Below are 19836 nucleotides of genomic sequence, written 5' to 3'. Positions count from 1 at the left end.
TCGCCACCGGCCTGTAAAGAACCCTCAGAATGGGGCCAGGTCTTTAACCTTTTCTCAATCTAGGGGGTGCTGTTTCCACTTTGGAAAATATCGTCTCCAAATTAAACTGCCTCATACTCAATTCTTGCTCGTACAATATGCATATTATTATTACTATTGGATAGTAATTTCTATTGGATTTCTATTGTTTTCTATTGGATAGAAAACAATCTCTAGTTTCTAAAACCGTTTGAATTATGTCTGTGGGTGAACCAGAACTCTTTCTGCAGCGAAATCCATGACAGGAACTGCGAAGGTCTGAAAACGAGGCTCTGTTCTCAGATCAGTTTAAAGCTCTGTATGTATCCTATGGGTCGACATGAACTGCACCCGCCTTCCCCTGGATGTCAGTAACCAATGAGAAGTGGAATGGAGTTTCTACGTAGTTCTCAGACATTATAAAAGGCCAAGGAACGAAGGGAGCTCTCTTTTCGACATTCGTCATTAGGCAAAGCAAGACCTCAGGATGGCATTTTGAAACGCTCAGTTATCGGCCTTAGATATATCCGTCTGTAATTTAATTCGATATAGGTGTCAGAAACATCATAACGAAGTTATTTTAAACCGAGTTATATCAGTTTATGCGAGTATATTGCTATTTTCGGAATTTCCTTAGTATTGCGTTTTGAGGATTTGGGCATGTTGTGGCCACACAGCTATTGTTAGCTGCTAATTCCGAAGTTGAAGACGACGTTTTACAACCAAGCAACGATTCTTTTGGACAAAGGACACCTTGCCCAAGATTCTGATGGAAGCTCGTCCGAAAGTAAGAGCTATTTATGATGTTATTCCGTATTTATGTGGAAAAATGTAAACGGATTTGTCCGCCATTATTGCGGCACTAGTCTGGCTGTAACGCACACTGTATGTCTAGTAACGTTAATTTTTAGAATCTAACTCAGCGGTTGCATTAATAACTAATGCATCTTTCATTTGCTGTCCAACCTGTATTTTTTAGTCAAGTTTACGATTATTTATCGATTAGATTAGGTGCCTTTCCAAGATGGCGCCGGCCAGAATGCATGACCTGTTGCCACTGATCACATTGTATAACCACGATTTGTGCTGCTAAATATGCACATTTTCGAACAAAACCTATATGCATTGTGTAATATGATGTTACAGGACTGTCATCTGACGAAGTATATCAAGGTTAGTCAAAAATTATATATCTTTTGCTGTATTGTTACGATCGCTAACCTGTGCTGCTGGTAAATTGCTTGTGTTTCTGGCTATTGTGGTAAGCTAATATAATGCTATATTGTGTTTTCGCTGTAAAACACTTAAAAAATCTGACATTGGCTGGATTCACAAGATGTTGGGCTTTCATTTGCTGTACGCTGTGTATTTTTCAGAAATGTTTTAAGATGAGTAATTAGGTATTTGACGTTGGTCTCTGTAATTATTCTGGCAGCTTCGGCACTATTTCAGATTGCAGCTGCAATGTAGAACTGTGATTTATACCTGAAATATGCACATTTTTCTAAAAAAACATATGCTATACAATAAATATGTTATCAGACTGTCATCTTATGAAGTTGTTTCTTGGTTAGTGGCTATATATATCTTTATTTGGTCGAAATTGTGATAGCTACCCATGCAGGAAAAAAATGGTGGGGAAAAAAAGTTGTGTCTTTTGCTATCGTGGTTAGCTAATAGATTTACATATTGTGTCTTCCCTGTAAAACATTTTAAAAATCAGAAATGATGGCTGGATTCACAAGATGTGTATCTTTCATCTGGTGTCTTGGACTTGTGATTTAATGATATTTAGATGCTAGTATTTACTTGTGACGCTATGCTAGGCTATGCTAGTCAGCTTTTTTACTGTGGGGGGTGCTCCCGGATCCGGGATGCTGTGCAAGTAGAAGTTAATCTACGGATCTCTGATCCGCCCGTGCACAGTTTTCGGCACTCACATGGGAAGACAGGTAAAACAGGTATTGAGATCCAGCTCGAAGGACCAAGTTGTCATGATAATTTTAAATCACAAATGATAACTAAACAATTATTTAAGCTTTGACCAATCCCCGAGGTTTGTAAGACCCTGGGTTTAATAATAATTAGGCAACGACTCAGCTTCTGCAAAAGGTTGGTTCTTTATTCACGAGAACGTTCTAAAGTCAACCAGTCTTTATAACCCCCTCTACGCCGCGCGCACACACACACACACACACACACACACACACACACACACACACACACACACACACACACACACACACACACACACACACACACACACACACACACACACACACACACACACACACACACACACACACACACACACACACACACACACACACAGTTTTATCACTTTTCTAACAGCCTTGGCAGTTTCTCGCCGTTCTTTCCCTCCCCAGATAAAAGGGACCTTGGAAGGAGCCTCTTTCCTGTTGTCCTTTGTTCTCTCAACTCTCACACCACTACACAGCAACACAATGGTCTAGTCACACATATTATGGAATTATGACTACTAACACATTTCATACAATTATATGATTTCAGGGTGGAATCCTTTAGTCATTACTTTAAACATATAAATTCCCTTATCAGTTATCTAGAGATTGGACATTGGCGAGTAATATGCTTGGAAGCGGTGGATGGTGTGCTCGCCTTCTGAGTCTGACCAGTAGGCCGCTCCGTCTGCCTCTCCTGCAGCGACCACGTTGTTTTGGGTTGGCCTCTGGGATAAGATCCCATGTTCAGGGTGGAGGTCGGAAACAAAGGATCCACTTCGTGAAAGGCGTATTCCTGGTCATAATGTTGGTATGTTGACATCGCTTTTATATCCAATAGTTCTTCCCGGCTGTATGTAATAACACTTGAGATTTTCTGGGCTAACAATGTAAGAAATAATACATAACAAATCTAATTACTGCATAGGACCTGAAGTGAGTTGACCATCTCTGTCGGCACCATTTTACTACTTTCACCTGAGCCCTGAGAGGAGAGGAGGGTCACTAACTCCCACCCCTCAGAATCAGACCACCCATGGCATGAGAGGCTCCCCCAACGAGACCAATCACAGTCTCGTTTCAGAGCACCCTTCCTCTGGGATCGGCCATTTGGTCGGGATAGAGTGGTCCAAGTCCAGCCCCACGGAGTTCCTCCAACCAAACATTGGCGGAACCACATCCAAGTTTCCGGCTCTAGGTTTGTACGACCACAAGTCGAGCCTATTCATCAGTAGTCCCAAGACCCAGTCTCCAGTGCTGGATAACAAACTCTCTGCCAAGCAGAGGACTCCCTCCAACCCCCTCCTCAATAAGCTCACTGACCTCGTCCTCCCCCCAACCAAGAAGGACTACCTCCCCCCAACCGAGAAGGACACCTACATCTTCAAGAGGTCTCCTCCACACAGCACAGTCTTTGGGGTGCCAGACCGTTCCCAGACAGACCCGGAGACCAAGTACATTCCCCTACCTTCACCCCCCATGATAAACCGACAAGACCAGAAAGGCATGACCTTAGGCCACAGCAAACTGGACCAGGTCAACCACTACAACAAGATGAAGTCCAAGCAGGTGTACAGCAAGTTTAAGTTAAAGAATACCAACTGTGGAAGTGCTTTTACGCCAAGGTGTCACGGTTGTTGAAAGGAGAGGACCAAGGTGCAGCGTGGTGAGCGTACATTTCCGTTTATTTAATCAAAATGACGCCGAACAAAACAATAAACACTACAAAAACAAACTGAGAAGCTCAAAGGCTATGTGCCCTAAACAAAGTAAACTTCCCAAAAAGACAGGTGGAAAAAAGGGATACCTAAGTATGGTTCTCAATCAGAGACAACGATAGACAGCTGCCTCTGATTGAAAACCACACCCGGCCAAACACAAAGAAATAGAAAACATAGAAATAAAGAAACTAAAATGCCCTAGTCACACCCTGGCCTAACCAAAATAGAGAATAAAAGCCTCTCTATGGCCAGGGCGTGACACAAGGTGAACAATCTATCGATGTGCCCTTGAGCAAGGCACTTAACCCTAATTTGCTCCAGGGGTGCTGTACTACTATGGCTGACCCGGTGTACAGCATGTGCCTAATTTAGCCTGTCTACACTGGGTTTTAGTGATACCTTTTTAGCATTTGTATGTAGACATTAAAGCAGTATGTGACATAAGCGGATGCCTAGTTTTATTCATAAAAAATTTTCGGAGCTCTGTCGGGTCTCAACTTACTGTTGAGAGTCAAATTAGTAGTATACTCAAGGTGCAATTTCGAAATTTGGTAGAGAATCAGCAGTTTTCTTCTTAGTCACTCAATTAGCCCATGACAGCTAAATTTCTTTAGATTGCTAGAAAGTTTAGCCCGCTATCTACACTGTAAGACATTTCTGTAAGTTCGACACTTTAGAATGCACAGTAAAATAGAGTAAATGTGTTTTACAGCACACTGTAAGACTTTTCTACAATTTCAACAGTAAAACACTAGAATCACAGTAAAATATACTGAACTAAAATATAAACGCAACCATTTCAGCGATTTTACTGAGTTACAGTTCATAGAAGGAAATCAATCAATTGAAATATGCAAATACTCCACAATATCGCAACACTTTTGACCAATCAAAGCTCACTATATCTTCCAGCCCCTACTGGATTGGCTGTTGAGACCTAGCACCACCTAGCCTGCTTGCTAGCTTTCTGAAGGTGAAGCTAATGAGGTTATCCAAATATCGTGTTATGTGGAAATAAACTGTAACAGTTAAGCAGCACGCACTATGTCGGAACTTGTATGTCGGCCCTGCATTAAAGAACATAAAAGGTTAAAGAAAAGTGTGATAAATTAAAACATATACCAATTTCATTTAAGGACAAAAAAATTGACAGCTGTGCCATATAAACTATTTTGCAAAATATTTGGGAAGAGATTTCCGATGTACCCATTCCATGGCACATGGTTTATGAATTGACACGCAAAACAACGTCAGATTCAAAACTTAGAATTTTTCAATTTAAATTACTATAGAAAATTCTTGCAACCAATAGAATGTTATATATATGGGGGATAAAATCTTCACAGCTCTGCAGATTTTTCTGTGAGGAGGCAGAGTCATTATATAATTTATTTTGGTATTGTCCATATGTAGCTTGTTTTTGGTCACAGGTCCAGGAATGGCTGAAGAATTGCAACATTTGCCTAGAACTGATGCTGCAGATAGCAATACTGGGTGATTTGAAAAGCCATAGACAATCAATCAATAACATAATAATTATTTTAGCAAAGAAATGTATATTTCATTTACAATCTGTAGAAGCATATATACAGTGGGGAGAACAAGTATTTGATACACTGACGATTTTGCAGGTTTTCCTACTTCCTAGTTGAAAAAGTAGCTAGTGCCCTTTATGGAGGTGCCAACGGCAAAGAGGAGAAAAGTACAGGAGGACATAATATTTTACTGTGTTTGAGAGTGCAGAGGACTATAAGTAAATGAATGAATGGCTACATAGCTAGCTAGCTTACTACACTCTACATGTCATAATATGTAGTCAGCTAGCTAGCTATATTGCCAGCCAGTAAATAAATAACTTAGCTAATAAAAGCAGAATCTAATTCATGTTAATAAGCTAACCCCATCGTTGTTAAGGCCAGCCATTTCTGTCACATGATAATGGTATTTGGTCATGTGATTATGGCAAGGGTCAAAGACAGGCAATAGAGAGATTGAGAGTGAGAGAGTAGCGAAAGGTAGGTAGCGAAAGGTAGCGAAAGGACGAACAGGTCATCAGGTGAGAATTTGAGTTATAAGGCACTATCCAGCTCAACTGCTCATCTTTGCTGACTGTATCCCAAGTGTTATAACAAAACAGCACTGCAAAGCTCTCCCTGTCCTCTGCCGTGCCTTGTTTGTATTACTACATACAGTAGATGGTATCTGCTTCACTGATTTCTGCTCTTGTAAAAGCCTGGATTTTCTGCATGTTAACACTAGAAGCTTGTTACCTAAAATGGATCAATTGAAAATGTGGGTTCAGAGCTCCAATCCAGATGTGTTGGTCATTACTGAGACGTGATTAAGGAAGAGTGTTTTGAATACTGATGTTAACCTGTCTAGGACTGGGGTTCCGCTAAGAATTCCGCAAAAAATTGCAGGGCGCCAAATACAATCAACAGAAATCTCATAAATCAAATTTCTCAAACATACAAGTATTAGGCACCATTTTAAAGATAAAATTCTCATTAATCCAGCCACAGTGTCTGATTTCAAAAATACGTTACAGCGAAAGCTCCACAAACGATTATGTTAGGTCACCACCAAGTCACAGATAAACCCAGCCATTTTTCCCGCCAAAGAGAGGAGTCACAAAAAGCACAAATAGAGATAAAATTAATCACTAAGCTTTGATGATCTTCATCAGATGACACTCATAGGACTTCATGTTACACAATACATGTATGTTTTGTTCGGTAAAGTTCATATTTATATCCAAAAATCTTATTTTACATTGGCGTGTTAGATTCAGTAGTTCCAAAACATGCAGTGATATTGCAGAGAGCCACATGAATTCACAGAAATACTCATAATAAATGTTGATGAAAATACAGCTATTATACATGAAACTTTAGATCCACTTCTCCTTTAACTTCTTGCAACTATAGGGGGTGCTGTTCCGCATTAGCATTTTTTGGTCTCCAAATTAAACTGCCTCGTGCTCAATTCTTGATCGTACAATATGCATATTATTGTTATTATTGGATAGAAAACACTTTCTAGTTTCTATAGCCGTTGGAATTTTGTCTCTGAGAGAACTACTTCTACAGCACTTTTCCTGACAGGGAGTCAGATTTCAGAAATTTTTACCCCTGATCTGGGATCGGTTTTAAGGTGCCAGTAGATGCTATGGAGAAACCGACACTGCCTACGTCTTCCTCTGGGTGTCAGTACGTCATGACGTTTTGAATGGAGTCGATTGCGCAATCAGAGCCACTATAAAACAACAAAACGTGGAAGTACCGTTCTTTCCCTTCGCGCGTTTTACGCAAGATGAACATCGGACTTGCCTCTTTCCAAATGGTTGTTTAGACAGTGATATTTCTCCGGTCATGTTTTTAGTCGTTATAGTTGTTAAAAACATCATAATGTAGTTAATTTGAACCGTTTTATAGCAATTTATATCCGTTTAGTGCGATTTTGAGGAATTTCTTTGTCGTGCACTCTGAAACTTTGGGCACGTTTCGGGGTCCCGTTCGATCGTTAGTGGATATTTCGAAGGACAGAGGACATCTATCGACCAAAAGAAGATTAGACCCAAGAAAGGATACATTGCCCAAGAATCTGATGGAAAATCACCTCATAGTAAGGAATATTTTATATGATAAATCGTTGTTCTGTCGAAATATTTTAAACGCATATTACGCCATTTTGTTTGTTATAGCTTCTCTTGGCGAACGCTGTATAAGAAAGTAAGGATAATTTTAGAAATGTAAATCAGCGATTGCATTAAGAACTAATTTGTCTTTCGATTCCTGTCAACCCTGTATTTTTTAGTCAAGTATATGATTAGCTTTCAATTAAACTAGATCACTCTGAAAGATGACGTCCGACATTTTGAGGCTTGATTTCCTAGTATTTTCATTGTGTAACCACGGTTTTGTATGGCTAAATATGCACATTTTCGAACAAACTGTATATGTATGTTGTAAAATGATGTTACAGGAGTGTCATCGGAAGAATTCTGAGAAGGTTAGTGAAAAAATTAATATATTTTGGCGATGATTACGTTATAGCTCTCTTTGGCTTGAATCGATGCTCTGGTAACATTTTCACATGTGGTATGCTAACTTATCGATTTATTGTGTTTTCGCTGTAAAACGCTTAGAAAATCTGAAATATTGTCTGGAATCACAAGATCTGGGTCTTTCCATTGCTATGCTTTGTCTATTCTTATGAAATGTTTTATTAAGAGTAAATTGGTCATACACGTTGCTCTCTATAGTAATTCTAGTCGTGTTGTGATGGTCGGTGCAATTGTAAACTGTGATTTCTACCTGAAATATGCACTTTTTTCTAACAAAACCTATCCTATACCATAAATATGTTATCAGACTGTCATCTGATGAGGTTTTTTATAGGTTATTGGCTATCAATATCTTAGTTTAGCCGAATTGGTGATAGCTACTGGTGGAGAGAAAAAATGGTGGACAAAGAAATTGTGTATTTTGCTAACGTGTTTAGCTAATAGATTTACATATTTTGTCTTCCCTGTAAAACATTTTAAAAATCTGAAATGGTGGCTTTATTCACAAGATCTGTATCTTTCATCTGGTGTCTTGGACTTGTGATTTAATGATATTTAGATGCTACTATCTACTTGTGAAGCTATGCTAGCTATGCTAATCAGTGTGTGGGGGGGGTGGGGGGTGATCCCGGACCCGGGGTAGAGGCTCGTGAAAGGTTAATGCAACCGCTGTGTCAGATTTCAAAAAAACTTTACGGAAAAGCATAATCTGAGAACGGCGCTCAGAGCCCAAACCAGCCAGACAAATATCCGCCATGTTGGGTAGTCAACATTATTCATATTATTCATATATAAATATTCACTTACCTTTGATGATCTTCATCAGAATGCACTCCCAGGAATCGCAGTTCCACAATAAATGCTTGTTTTGTTCGATAATGTCCATTTATGTCCATTTATGTCCAATAGCTTCTTTTGTTAGGGCGTTTGGTAAACAATCCAAAAGCGCGATCTGGTCCATTCGGACGAAACGTTCAAAAAGTTATATTACAGGTCGAAGAAACTTGTCAAACTAAGTATAGAATCAATCTTTAGGATGTTTTTATCATAAAAGTTCAATACTGTTCCAACCGGAGAATTCCATTGTCTGTAGAAATGCACTGGAACGAGAGCAACCTCTCAAGTGAAAGCGCATGACTGAGAACGAGGCTGTTGGCAGACCCCTTAGTAAAACAGCTCCCATCCGGCCCCCTTCACATGAGCAACCTGAAACCACATTCTAAAGACGGTTGACATCTAGTGGAAGCCTTAGGAAGTGAAAAATAACCCATATCCCACTGTGTATTCGATAGTGGTGAGTTCAAAAACTTGGGGATCCCAAACTCCATCTGCTGACGGCTCCTGAGGGCCTGGGTTTTTAACGGTGCACAGGGCCACTAGGGCTTAAGGGAACCCGCACTCCACTGAAGGAGAAGCCAGGGACCTGCCTAAGATCTGAAGGAGGGTGTCATGCAGGTGGTCACGGTGTACTGAACAGAGACAGAGAAATAGGGTGAGACTGACATTTCTTGGAACAACTGTAAAAAAATAGATAGAAAAAAATGGAAATACAATGGAGTTCCGAGGGAGCTGCCATCTGACATAAACATCCTAATCTGTGTGTATCGGATGGCGACTAGGATGAACTAGTTAAGACCAATTAACATTAGCATCCAAGCACCTGTGGGAACGATTTAGAACGTGAGCATCCAAATCTATGTGTACCGGATGTATAGCAAGAACCCTGGGGGGCGGATGACATCCAAATCTATGTGTACCGGATGTATAACTAGACCTTGTGAGGACTAGTTAAGGCCTAAAAGAGGAGAAGAAATATAGAAAATATTCCTGCAGGTTATAAAGTTTTTAGAAAATCTAAAATAATAATACTTTGTAAAATAAAATTAATATAGTAGATTTTCACAATGTGAGTCAAAAGCAGTAAGGAATCATTTTTCCTGCCCAATCTGTTGGACCAGTGAAGATAGTGGCAGATAAATGGGGAAGGGATATTTTGGAACAGATACCGCTCTCACACGAAAGTAGCAGATTTTCCATTTAAAGGCACATCGAGTTAAATTTTATTAGCGGAATGTAGAAACAAGTCAGAGAAGTTTGAGGAGACCAGGAAAGGCAAGACATGTCGAATAGATTGGGGTAAGTTTAGAAGTGGGAGAGGGAAGCTGATAGACAGTCCGACAGGAAAGTTAAAGGAACAATGGTGAAAGAAAGTAACGAGAAGAAACAGATGGAGGAAGATGAGAAAAGAAGGAGAAACAGGGATGATGATGACATAACCTTCCACCCCCCCCCCCCCCCCCCCCCCCCTATTATACCCCTGTATCCACTTCACTAGCACCCGCCCTGTTTGTCCGGCAGCGGCTCGCTCAGCCGCCTCAGCTCTACCCCAACAAGACCTGATACAACTTACGTACCAGCAGAACGCTAGGAGGAGGCCCATGACCAGTTGAAATCCGTTCCGTACACCGCCAATTTTTTTTTATCAAGGACGGGGCCAGCAGTGGCAGGCTCAGGGAGCTCCTCCAAACAATGGACAAAAGGGAAGAGGAAGAGGAAAGGCACGGCGAGCCAGTTCCTGACGGACGGGCTGGACAACAATCACTTCAGGGTAGGAACAAGGCTTGTTACAACTGCGGTAAGAACTGGACATTTTGCCAGAGCCTGTCGAAACTAACCTACCAAACAGATGACAGCCGGGGGAAATTGGAAAACTGGTCCTCCACTTAAAATAACCCTTTACAACCCACATATTGACTGATGCGAGGTAAAGACAGTTGACGGCCTTGAACTGCATTTAAAGATTTTTTTCGAACCCCCGTGAGGAGCCGATGGTTTGTCTCTTTGTCAATGGTGAGTCAATACATTTTCTAGCTAATAGTGGCGCTGCAATGTCTGTCATAAATTTTAAATCCATGTCCAGGCCTCCCGTGTCTAGTGAATTAGCCAGCAATGTGGAGTGACAATGAATGAGTTGCTCACGATGCCCTAACTGTTAAAATGGATAAAACATGCATAAAACATCAATTCATTTAGTGCATATTGTCCTAGAAGAGATATTCTCTGTGAATTGGGGATTACATGTGATTGGTACTATGCATGGGACCTACAGTATAATTGATTGTAGTTGTTGGAAACAGGGAGACAGTTTTGCGTCACACACTGGGTTACATTGCACCGTGAATTTCTCACCATTGATAAGGTTAGTAAGGAAGTAATTATCATGGTTTGGTTTATTTTATTTTCAAAATCTTACAATGGGTGACAGTGACAAAGCCATTGACAAGGCATCATATTTTATTTATTATTTTTATTTAACCTGGCAAATTCTTATTTACAATGACAGCCTAGGAACAGTGGGTTAACTGCCTTGTTCAGGGGCAGAACGGCAGATTTTTACCTTGTCAGCTCAGGGATTCGATCTAGCAATCTTTCGGATACTGGTCCAACACTCTAACCACTAGGCTACCTGCCGCCCCTATGGGGGAGTACGGGGGAGTACAACCATACGGGGGAGTACAACCAGCGAAACGAGATAACGTGGTAATTAAAGAAGCCTCCCTGTGAGAAGTAGAAGTTGTGTTTGTTTTGACTATAATTCAAATAGAAATTGTTCACCTGGTAAAGTAACGTTAGGTGGAAAGACAGAGTTAGAGTATAGTAGAGATTGTAGAGGGCTTTCTGAGTTTAAGGAAACGGAGATGTAGACTAGTGAAGGTAACAACGTTAAAGGAAGTTAATTGGCAAGTGAGAATTTCGATTTTGAATTGTTTGGACTGATTGGGATTTAGCAAACTGGAAACTAACTAAATGTTTATTTCTCTTACTTTGAAATATTTCCGAGGTTATTGTCTTGGGAGAGCTATTAGTGTAATTCGGCAGTTTTATAAGTATAAAGGTATCCGGATTCAGCCGTGAAGTGAGCAACGAAATTATATAAGGCCTGGCCACACAGCATAATTATGACCATGCTTGAAGAGATATTCAATGTCTGATTTGTTATTGTTACCTATCTACCAATCACTTATTTATGAGGCTTTCGAAAATCTCCCTGAGTGGTATACTACAAAGCAAGCTAGATCTACTCAGGCTTTTATAAAGATAGCCATCTTCAGTTAGCTTCACATTCCAGGCCAGGCTTCATCCGTAATATGGCGGTGGATATTGCTCCTCCACCTGCCACTAACTCTAACAGGCTTGTAACTGCATGTCGAATGCCAAACTCTTCATTGAGGCTGAATGCTGAAACATCAATCCATGGGCGAGTCATGCCACATTTTCATTAGTGCCGAAATCAAATTGAAAGAAACGTTATTTTGCAAATTCAGCAGGCTATGGTGTGAAATAGGCTTTTTTATGTAATTACTTGTTGTTAATGCCATCTTTGGTGTGCTTATCAATGCACCTTTTTCCCCACTCCTATCGTTTCTTCTTCTATCTGTGGAACAGCTTGTTGCGTGGTGGCCATATACATATAATCCATTGAAGGATTTTGGAACCTCTGACCCTGGCAATTTAACTGTTAAATGGCTGCCAGTCTTGACTTGAATGGGAACTGCCTATGGATTATATGTCTATGGTTGGGTGCGTCTGTCAGTTTGCCTTTCGCAAATTTCAAAATACAATCGTGCGAGAAACGTCCAGTTTGGAAAGCAAATGCTGTCATTACTAAATGTGTAATGTGATAATGTGTTAATAACATTACATTTTTTACACACAAAAAAAACATTTGATTAATAAAATATTTAATCAGTCTGTCACGGCCGTTGTAAGGAGGAGACCAAGGCGCAGCATGGTAAGCGTACATTCTTTATTATAAGAATGAACACTGAACAAACAAACAAAATAACAAAACAAACCGTGAAGCTAATATGAGTAGTGCAGACAGGCAACTAAACATAGAACAAGAACCATTTCATTTCAATCCCACTTTGTCAAGCAACAAAATGTGGAAAAATCCAAGGGGGTGAATACTTATGATACCCACTGTACATCCACAATGGCCTAGGAGTTGGATAGGGTACCCTCTGATGCTGCATTGACATGAGCCAGAAATACAATTAACCAAGCTGTGTGCCCTGACATATAATACAGTATATGTCCTTGTTACCCAGGAATTTGCTTGTGTTGGCATCCCTTTGCATAATTTTCAACAGCCCCTACCAACTGGCGACCCATCCAGTACTTACCCCGTCACTACCTGTCAGGCAATTACTCTACTTTTGGGTGGGATATGAAACCATTGACCAGTGGTTCAGTGGCCCTTTATAGGGTAACTCTATCTCTACCGGTCATGTCTCAGATCTGACCGTCATTCATTAAGAGTTCACAACTTAAATTGCGGGTTAGATAATAGTGGACCTGTTATCTTAAGGATGCAGGTGGGGAATTTCCTGGATCGTTACTTTTCTATTTTCTCCTCTATGCACAGAAACCTGTTGCATTGTACTCCCCAGAACAGCCCTGGCAATTCTAATCTGGATTTGGGTGACTTTGTCTGAGCTGTGGAGGCTTGGGCTAATCATGGTTTTGTTTGTGTAATACACAGGGTTCAGTAGGCTACGACTGTTTAAAGGAACATCTTGATTCTGTTGACAATGAAATAGGAATATACATCATTGTTGTGTGTGTTTTTTAAACGGAACATCTTCAAAGTGGCAATAAGTAATGATTAGTTATAGTTTCAGTCTGCGGGCATGTGGTTTAACTGTCTCGCAGTTTGCAGACAGTTGTAGAGTGTGACAGAGCCACACTGCATGGGTTTGAGCAACACTATTCACACTGTACAAATCTGTTCCAGTTATGTTCTGTCCGGTTTTGTTTTTATAATCCCTTTCAAACTCTTAATCTTGCGCATTGCTGAGTGATGAGTCATTCACAACGCACGCACATGAGGGTTCTTTTTAGCACTTGCTGTAACGGTTTTTAGCATAGGGGATCTGAAGTCTTTACACCTCTAAGGTTTATTAGGCCTAAATATTTTGAATGTGTATAGTCATCCATCTGTAATTTAAATTGCAAAGATACTGTGAGTCAAGAGTAAAACCATTAGGGTTTAAATGCATATTCTTTAGACCTCTAACTGACTGAACAAAACAAAATATTGTATAGCTTCTAATGTATAGCTGTAAAATCAAGCTCAACCTGATATTTTAGAAAACTATACAAATACAATTTATTGAGCATGGAGAATGCAAGTGTTTAAAAGGGTTAAGTGTATGGTTGAATGCAAAAGCAAGATTATGTTTTCATATCAACATCACTGATTTGGCACATTTATACAGGAGAACTACAACACACAAAGGGCAACATACACTTTCCAAATAAAATAAAATAAAAGTTTATTGGTTGCGTACACAGCTACCAGATGTTATAGTGGGTGCAGAGAAATTCGTATTTTACTAGTTCTACAATGCAGTAAAATGTCAAACAAGTACACAAATAATTGAAATGAACAAAAAACACAAAAATAAATCAAGAATGGGTGTAGACTTTCAAATCAAATCAACAAACAATGCAGTTTTAAGAAAATACCAACAAAAAAAAAGTAAGAGATAAAAATAACAAATAATTAAGAAGCAGCAGTAAAATAACAATATATACAGGGGGTACCGGTACATAGTCAATGTGTGGGGGCACCGGTGTTTAGGTAATTGAGGTAATATGTACATGTAGGTTGAGTTATTAAAGTGACTATGCATAGATAATAACAGAGAGTAGCAGCAGCGTAGAAGAGGGGGGGCAATGCAAATGGTCTGGGTAGCTATTTAATTAGATGTTCAGGAGTCTTATGGCTTGGGGGTAGAAGCTCTTGGACCTAGACTTGGCGCTCTAGTACCGCTTGCCATGCTGTAGCAGAGAGAACAGTTTATGACTAGGGTGGCTGGAGTCTTTGACAATTTTTAGGGCCTTCCTCTGACACCGCCTGGTATAGACGTCCTGGATGGACCCGGTGATATACTGGGCCGTACGCACTACCCTCTGTAGTGCCTTGCGGTCGGATGCCGAGCAGTTGCCATACCAGGCAGTGATGCAACCTGTCAGGATACTCTCGATGGTGCAGCTGTAAAACCTTTTGAGGATCTGAGGACCCATGCCAAATCTTTTCAGTCTCCTGAGGGGGAATACGTTTTATCGTGCCCTCTTCACGACTGTCTTGGTGTGCTTGGACCATGTTAGTTTGTTGGTGATGTGGACGCCAAGGAACTAGAAGCTCTCAACCTGCGCCACTACAGCCCCGTCGATGAGAACGGGGGTGTGCTCTGTGCTCCTTACCCTGTAGTCCATCTTGATTACGTTGAGGGAGAGGTTTTTTGTCCTTGCACCACACGGTCAGGTCTCTGACCTCCTCCCTATAGGCTGTCTCATCGTTGTCGGTGATCAGGCCTACCACTGTTGTGTCATCGGCAAACTTAATGATGGTGTTGGAGTCATGCCTGGCCGTGCAGTCATGAATGAAGAGGGAGTACTGGAGGGGACTGAGCACGCACCCCTGAGGGACCCCCGTGTTGAGGATCAGCATGGCGGATGTGTTGTTACCTACCCTTACCACCTGGGGGCGGCCCGTAAGGAAGTCCAGGATCCAGTTGCAGAGGGAGGTGTTTAGTCCCAGGGTCCTTAGCTTAGTGATGAGCTTTGAGGGCACTATGGTGTTGAACGCTGAGCTGTAGTCAATGAATAGCATTCTCACATAGGTGTTCCTTTTGTCCAGGTGTGAAAGGGCAGTGTGGAGTGCAATAGAGATTGCATCATCTGTTGGGGCGGTATTCAAATTGGAGTAGGTCTAGGGTTTCTGGGTTAATGGTAATGATGTGAGCCATGACCAGCCTTTCAAAGCATTCCATAGCTACATACGTGAGTGCTACCGGTCAGTAGTCATTTAGGCAGGTTACCTTAGTGTTCTTGGGCACAGGGACTATGGTGGTCTGCTTGAAACATGTTGGTATTACAGACTCAGACAGGGAGAGGTTAAAAATGTCAGTGAAGACACTTGGGCATAGCAGGATTTCTCATAAGCTTCTGGGTTAGAGAAGATCTACCCTTTAGCTCAGTGTGAATGTTGCCTGTAATCCATTCTTCTGGTTGGGGTATGTACGGACAGTCACTGTGGGGATGGCATCATCGATGCACTTATTGATGAAGTCAGTGACTGATGTGGTGTACTCCTCAATGCAAACATATTCCAGTCTGTGCTAGTGGAACAGTCCTGTAGTTTAGCATCTGCTTCATCTGACCACTTTTTTATAAACCTAGTCACTGGTGCTTCCTGCTTTAATTTTTGCTACTAAGCAGGAATCAGGAGGATAGAATTATGGTCAGATTTGCCAAATGGAGGGCGAGGGAGAGCTTTGTACGTGTCTCTGTGTGTGGAGTAAAGGTGGTCTAGAGAAATTAGGTCAAACTGATTTAAGTTTCCCTGCATTAAAGTCCTCGGCCACTAGGAGTGCCGCCTCTGGATGACCGTTTTCCTGTTTGCTTATGGCGGTATACAGCTCATTGAGTGTGGTTTTAATGCCAGCATTGGTCTGTGGTGGTACGTAGACAGCTACGAAAAATACAGATGAAAACGCTCTAGGTAAATAGTGTGGTCTACAGCTTGTCATGAGATACTCTAGCTCAGGCTAGCAAAACCTCAAGACTTCCTTAGATAACGTACACAAGCTGTTGTTTACAAATATACATAGAACGCCGCCCCATGTCTTACCAGAGACGGGTGTTCTATCCTGCCGATAGACTGTATAACCCGCTAGCTGTATGTTATTAATGTCGTCGTTCACCCACGACTCATTGAAACATAAGATATTACAAGATATTTTTTATGTCCCATTGGTAGGATATAAAGGCCTGTTATTAGGACTACTGATGGTCAACACTATTAGTGGGTAATATTTAACATGATAGAAATAAAAAACAGAAAAAGTCAGGGTAGCCTATAATTAAGACATTCGAGAGTGACCATCCCTGCAATTTAAATTCTGCATAATGGCACACATTTCATAAACTTTAATTTGGAAAAGTTGATACGCTTCAGTTTCCTGCCATTTGACTGGTTTCACATTTGTCTCCAGCAATTATAAGGTAAAGTATATATAAAACATGTGTCATTTATATTTACAATTCCCTTATCCAAATGGATTACTCATTTAAATAGCTATTATTAATAGCTCTTATCATGTTGTAAATTACAGTGCATGGAGAATGGTGTTATTTCTATCAGAAAAAAAGTGTAAATGCTTTCTCCGTTTGGTAGACCTTATTCACTAGGCCTTAAATCATAGTTTCATTGCCCGTAAAGGTGGAATAATTATTAGGGAATTAAGTCAAGGTCAGACTAAGGCGTATCTGTAGACAACTCCAGGGTAGCCTAGTGGTTAGAGCGTTGGACTAGTAACCGAAAGGTTGCAAGTTCAAATCCCCGAGCTGACAAGGTACAAATCTGTCGTTCTGCCCCTGAACAGGCAGTTAACCCACTGTTCCTAGGCCGTCATTGAAAATAAGAATTTGTTCTTATTAACTGACTTGCCTAGTTAAATAAAGGTAAAATAAAATAAATAAAAAATTCGATCTCCAGCCAAAACGAATAGCAAGTGAAGAGCACGCGATACTCATGCTTAAGTTCATGGTCAGAATACGCATTGAGAGAAAAGTCCATAAAAAAGCTAATTATGATGTTCCATTTATGCGCGCTTAACTTGGTTCTGAACCAGGCCGTATTGAATTTTACAGTATTCCATTGTACTTATGTATTGTAGTGGTCCTGTGTGGATCAGTTGGTAAGAGCATGGCACTAGCAACACCAGAGTTCTTGGTTCAATTACCACTGGGGTCACATCGAAAATGTGTTGACTCACAAAATGCTACAGTATTGTACTTATGTATTTTAGTGGCTCAGACGGTAAGAGCATGGTACTAGGTTCAATTACCACTGGGATCACACACAAAAATGTATGAACTTGCTTTGGATTAAAGCGTCTGCTACGTAAATGGCATATACAGTGCTTTCGGAAAGTATTCAGACCCCATGACTTTTTCTACATTTACATAAAAATGTATTAAATTGTTTTTTCCCCTCATCAAACTACAAACAATATCCCATAATGACAAAACAAAAACAGGTTTATAAACATTTTTTTTGTTAAGAATAAACAACTGAAATATCACATTTACATAAGTATTCAGACCATTTACTCAGTACTTTGTTGAAGCACCTTTGGCAGCGATTACAGCCTTGGGTATGAATCTACAAACTTGGCAAACCTGTATTTGGGGAGTTTCTCCCATTCTTCTCTGCAGATCCTCTCAAGCTCTGTCAGGTTGGATGGGGAGCGTCACTGCACAGCTATTTTCAGGTCTCTCCAGGGATGTTCAATCGGGTTCAAGTCCGGGCTCTGGCTGAGCCACTTAAGGACGTTCAGAGATTTGTCCCAAATCCACTCCTGCGATGTCTTGGTTGTGTGCTTAGGGTCGTTGTTCTGTTGGAAGGTGAACCTTCGCCCCAGTCTGAGGTCCTGAGTGCTCTGGAGCAGGTTTTCATCAAGGATCTCTCTGTACTTTGTTCCGTTCATCTTTCCCTCGATCCTGACTAGTCTCCCAGTCCCTGCCGCTGAAAAATATCCCCACAGCATGATGCTGCCGCCACCATTCTTCACCGTAGGGATGGTGCCAGGTTTCCTCCAGACGTGACGATTGGCATTCAGGCCAAAGAGTTCGATCTTGGTTTCATCAGACTGAGGAGGGGCTTCCATCTGAGGGGCTTCCATCTGGCCGGTCTACCATAAAGGCCTGATTGGTGGAGTGCTGCAGAGATGGTTGACCTTCTGGAAGGTTCTCCCATCTCCACAGAGGAACTCTGGAGCTCTGTCAGAGTGACCATCGGGTTTTTGGTTACCTCCCTGACCAAGGCCCTTTTCCCCAGATTGCTTAGTTTGGCCAGGCGGGCCAACTCTAGGAAGAGTCTTGGTGGTTCCAAACTTCTTCCATTTAAGAATGATGGAGGCCACTGTGATCTTGGGGACCTTCAATGCTGCAGAAATGTTGTGGTACCCTTTCCCAGATCTGTGCCTCGAGTCAATCCTGTCTTGGAGCTCTACAAACAATTCCTTCAACCTCATGGCTTGGTTTTTGCTCTGACATGCATTGTCAACTGTGGGACCACAGGTGGACTATAGTCAAGTTGAAGAGACATCTCAAGGATGATCAATGGAAACAGGATGAGCTCCATTTCGAGTCTCAAAGCAAAGGTTCTGAATACTTATGTAAATAAGGTATTTCTGTTTTTTTTTATTTCATACATTTGCACACATTAAAAAAAACTTTTTTGCTTTGTCATTATAGGGTATTGGGTGTGGATTGATTAGGAACAATATGTACTTAATCCATTTTAGAATAAGGCTGTAACGTAACAAAATGTGGAAAAAGTCAAGGGGTCTGAAAACTTTCCGAATGCACTGTATACCTTTCATAATATTTCCCCTAATGTTATTAGCCTACCTCCTCTTTTGCTCTCTATTGTTGCTTCATTCCTCCCTTGCTTTCAACAGTTAAATTAAATATGTTTTGTTGTCGTTATCTTCATCATTCTAATGATATGTTTGAATAATATAGGACTAGAATTAGATGCAGACGGCTTTCACTTCTATTCACGAAGATTGAATGGTTATGAGTCTGAATAAGGGAAAGGGAAAGGGGGATACCTAGTCAGTTGTACAACAATGCATTCAACTGAAATGTGTCTTCTGCGTTTAACCCAGCCCCTCTGAATCAAAATAAATAACTGAACCATAGCGCGTTCGCTCTTCTTTCAATCTACCCGTGAGTTCAATAGTCTGATGTATTTAACATTCAGAAAACAAGGGCTTCTATCCCTCTTCGAATAGTGTATCAGTATAATAAATGCAACAACAACAAAAAATATTCCAGCAAGCTATTCTAGCCTCTACGGGATCAGTGTCCCTAAACCAGGACAGTGGTTGCTCAATATGCGAAAATGTGACTAGAATGATGTTGTAAACAGCAGCCAACTTTCCTAGACATAGACATGTCTTATATGGGT

At 40.9% G+C, this 19836-nt stretch overlaps 1 protein-coding gene across 1 annotated transcript in view; it reads left to right on the top strand.

Annotated features, from left to right (window-relative positions):
• LOC139541102 (uncharacterized) overlaps window positions 1-19836 on the top strand; it is a 39833-nt gene that overhangs the window by 5751 nt on the left and 14246 nt on the right. Inside the window, exon 2 of the mRNA XM_071345338.1 lies at window positions 2976-3625. Coding sequence (XP_071201439.1) covers window positions 2976-3625 — 650 coding nt within the window. The remainder of the gene's footprint in view (window positions 1-2975; window positions 3626-19836) is intronic.

This window comes from Salvelinus alpinus, chromosome 2, assembly GCF_045679555.1.
Source record: "Salvelinus alpinus chromosome 2, SLU_Salpinus.1, whole genome shotgun sequence".
NCBI classification, from domain to species: Eukaryota; Metazoa; Chordata; class Actinopteri; order Salmoniformes; family Salmonidae; genus Salvelinus; species Salvelinus alpinus.
This window is presented reverse-complemented; position numbering and strand designations above follow the sequence as displayed.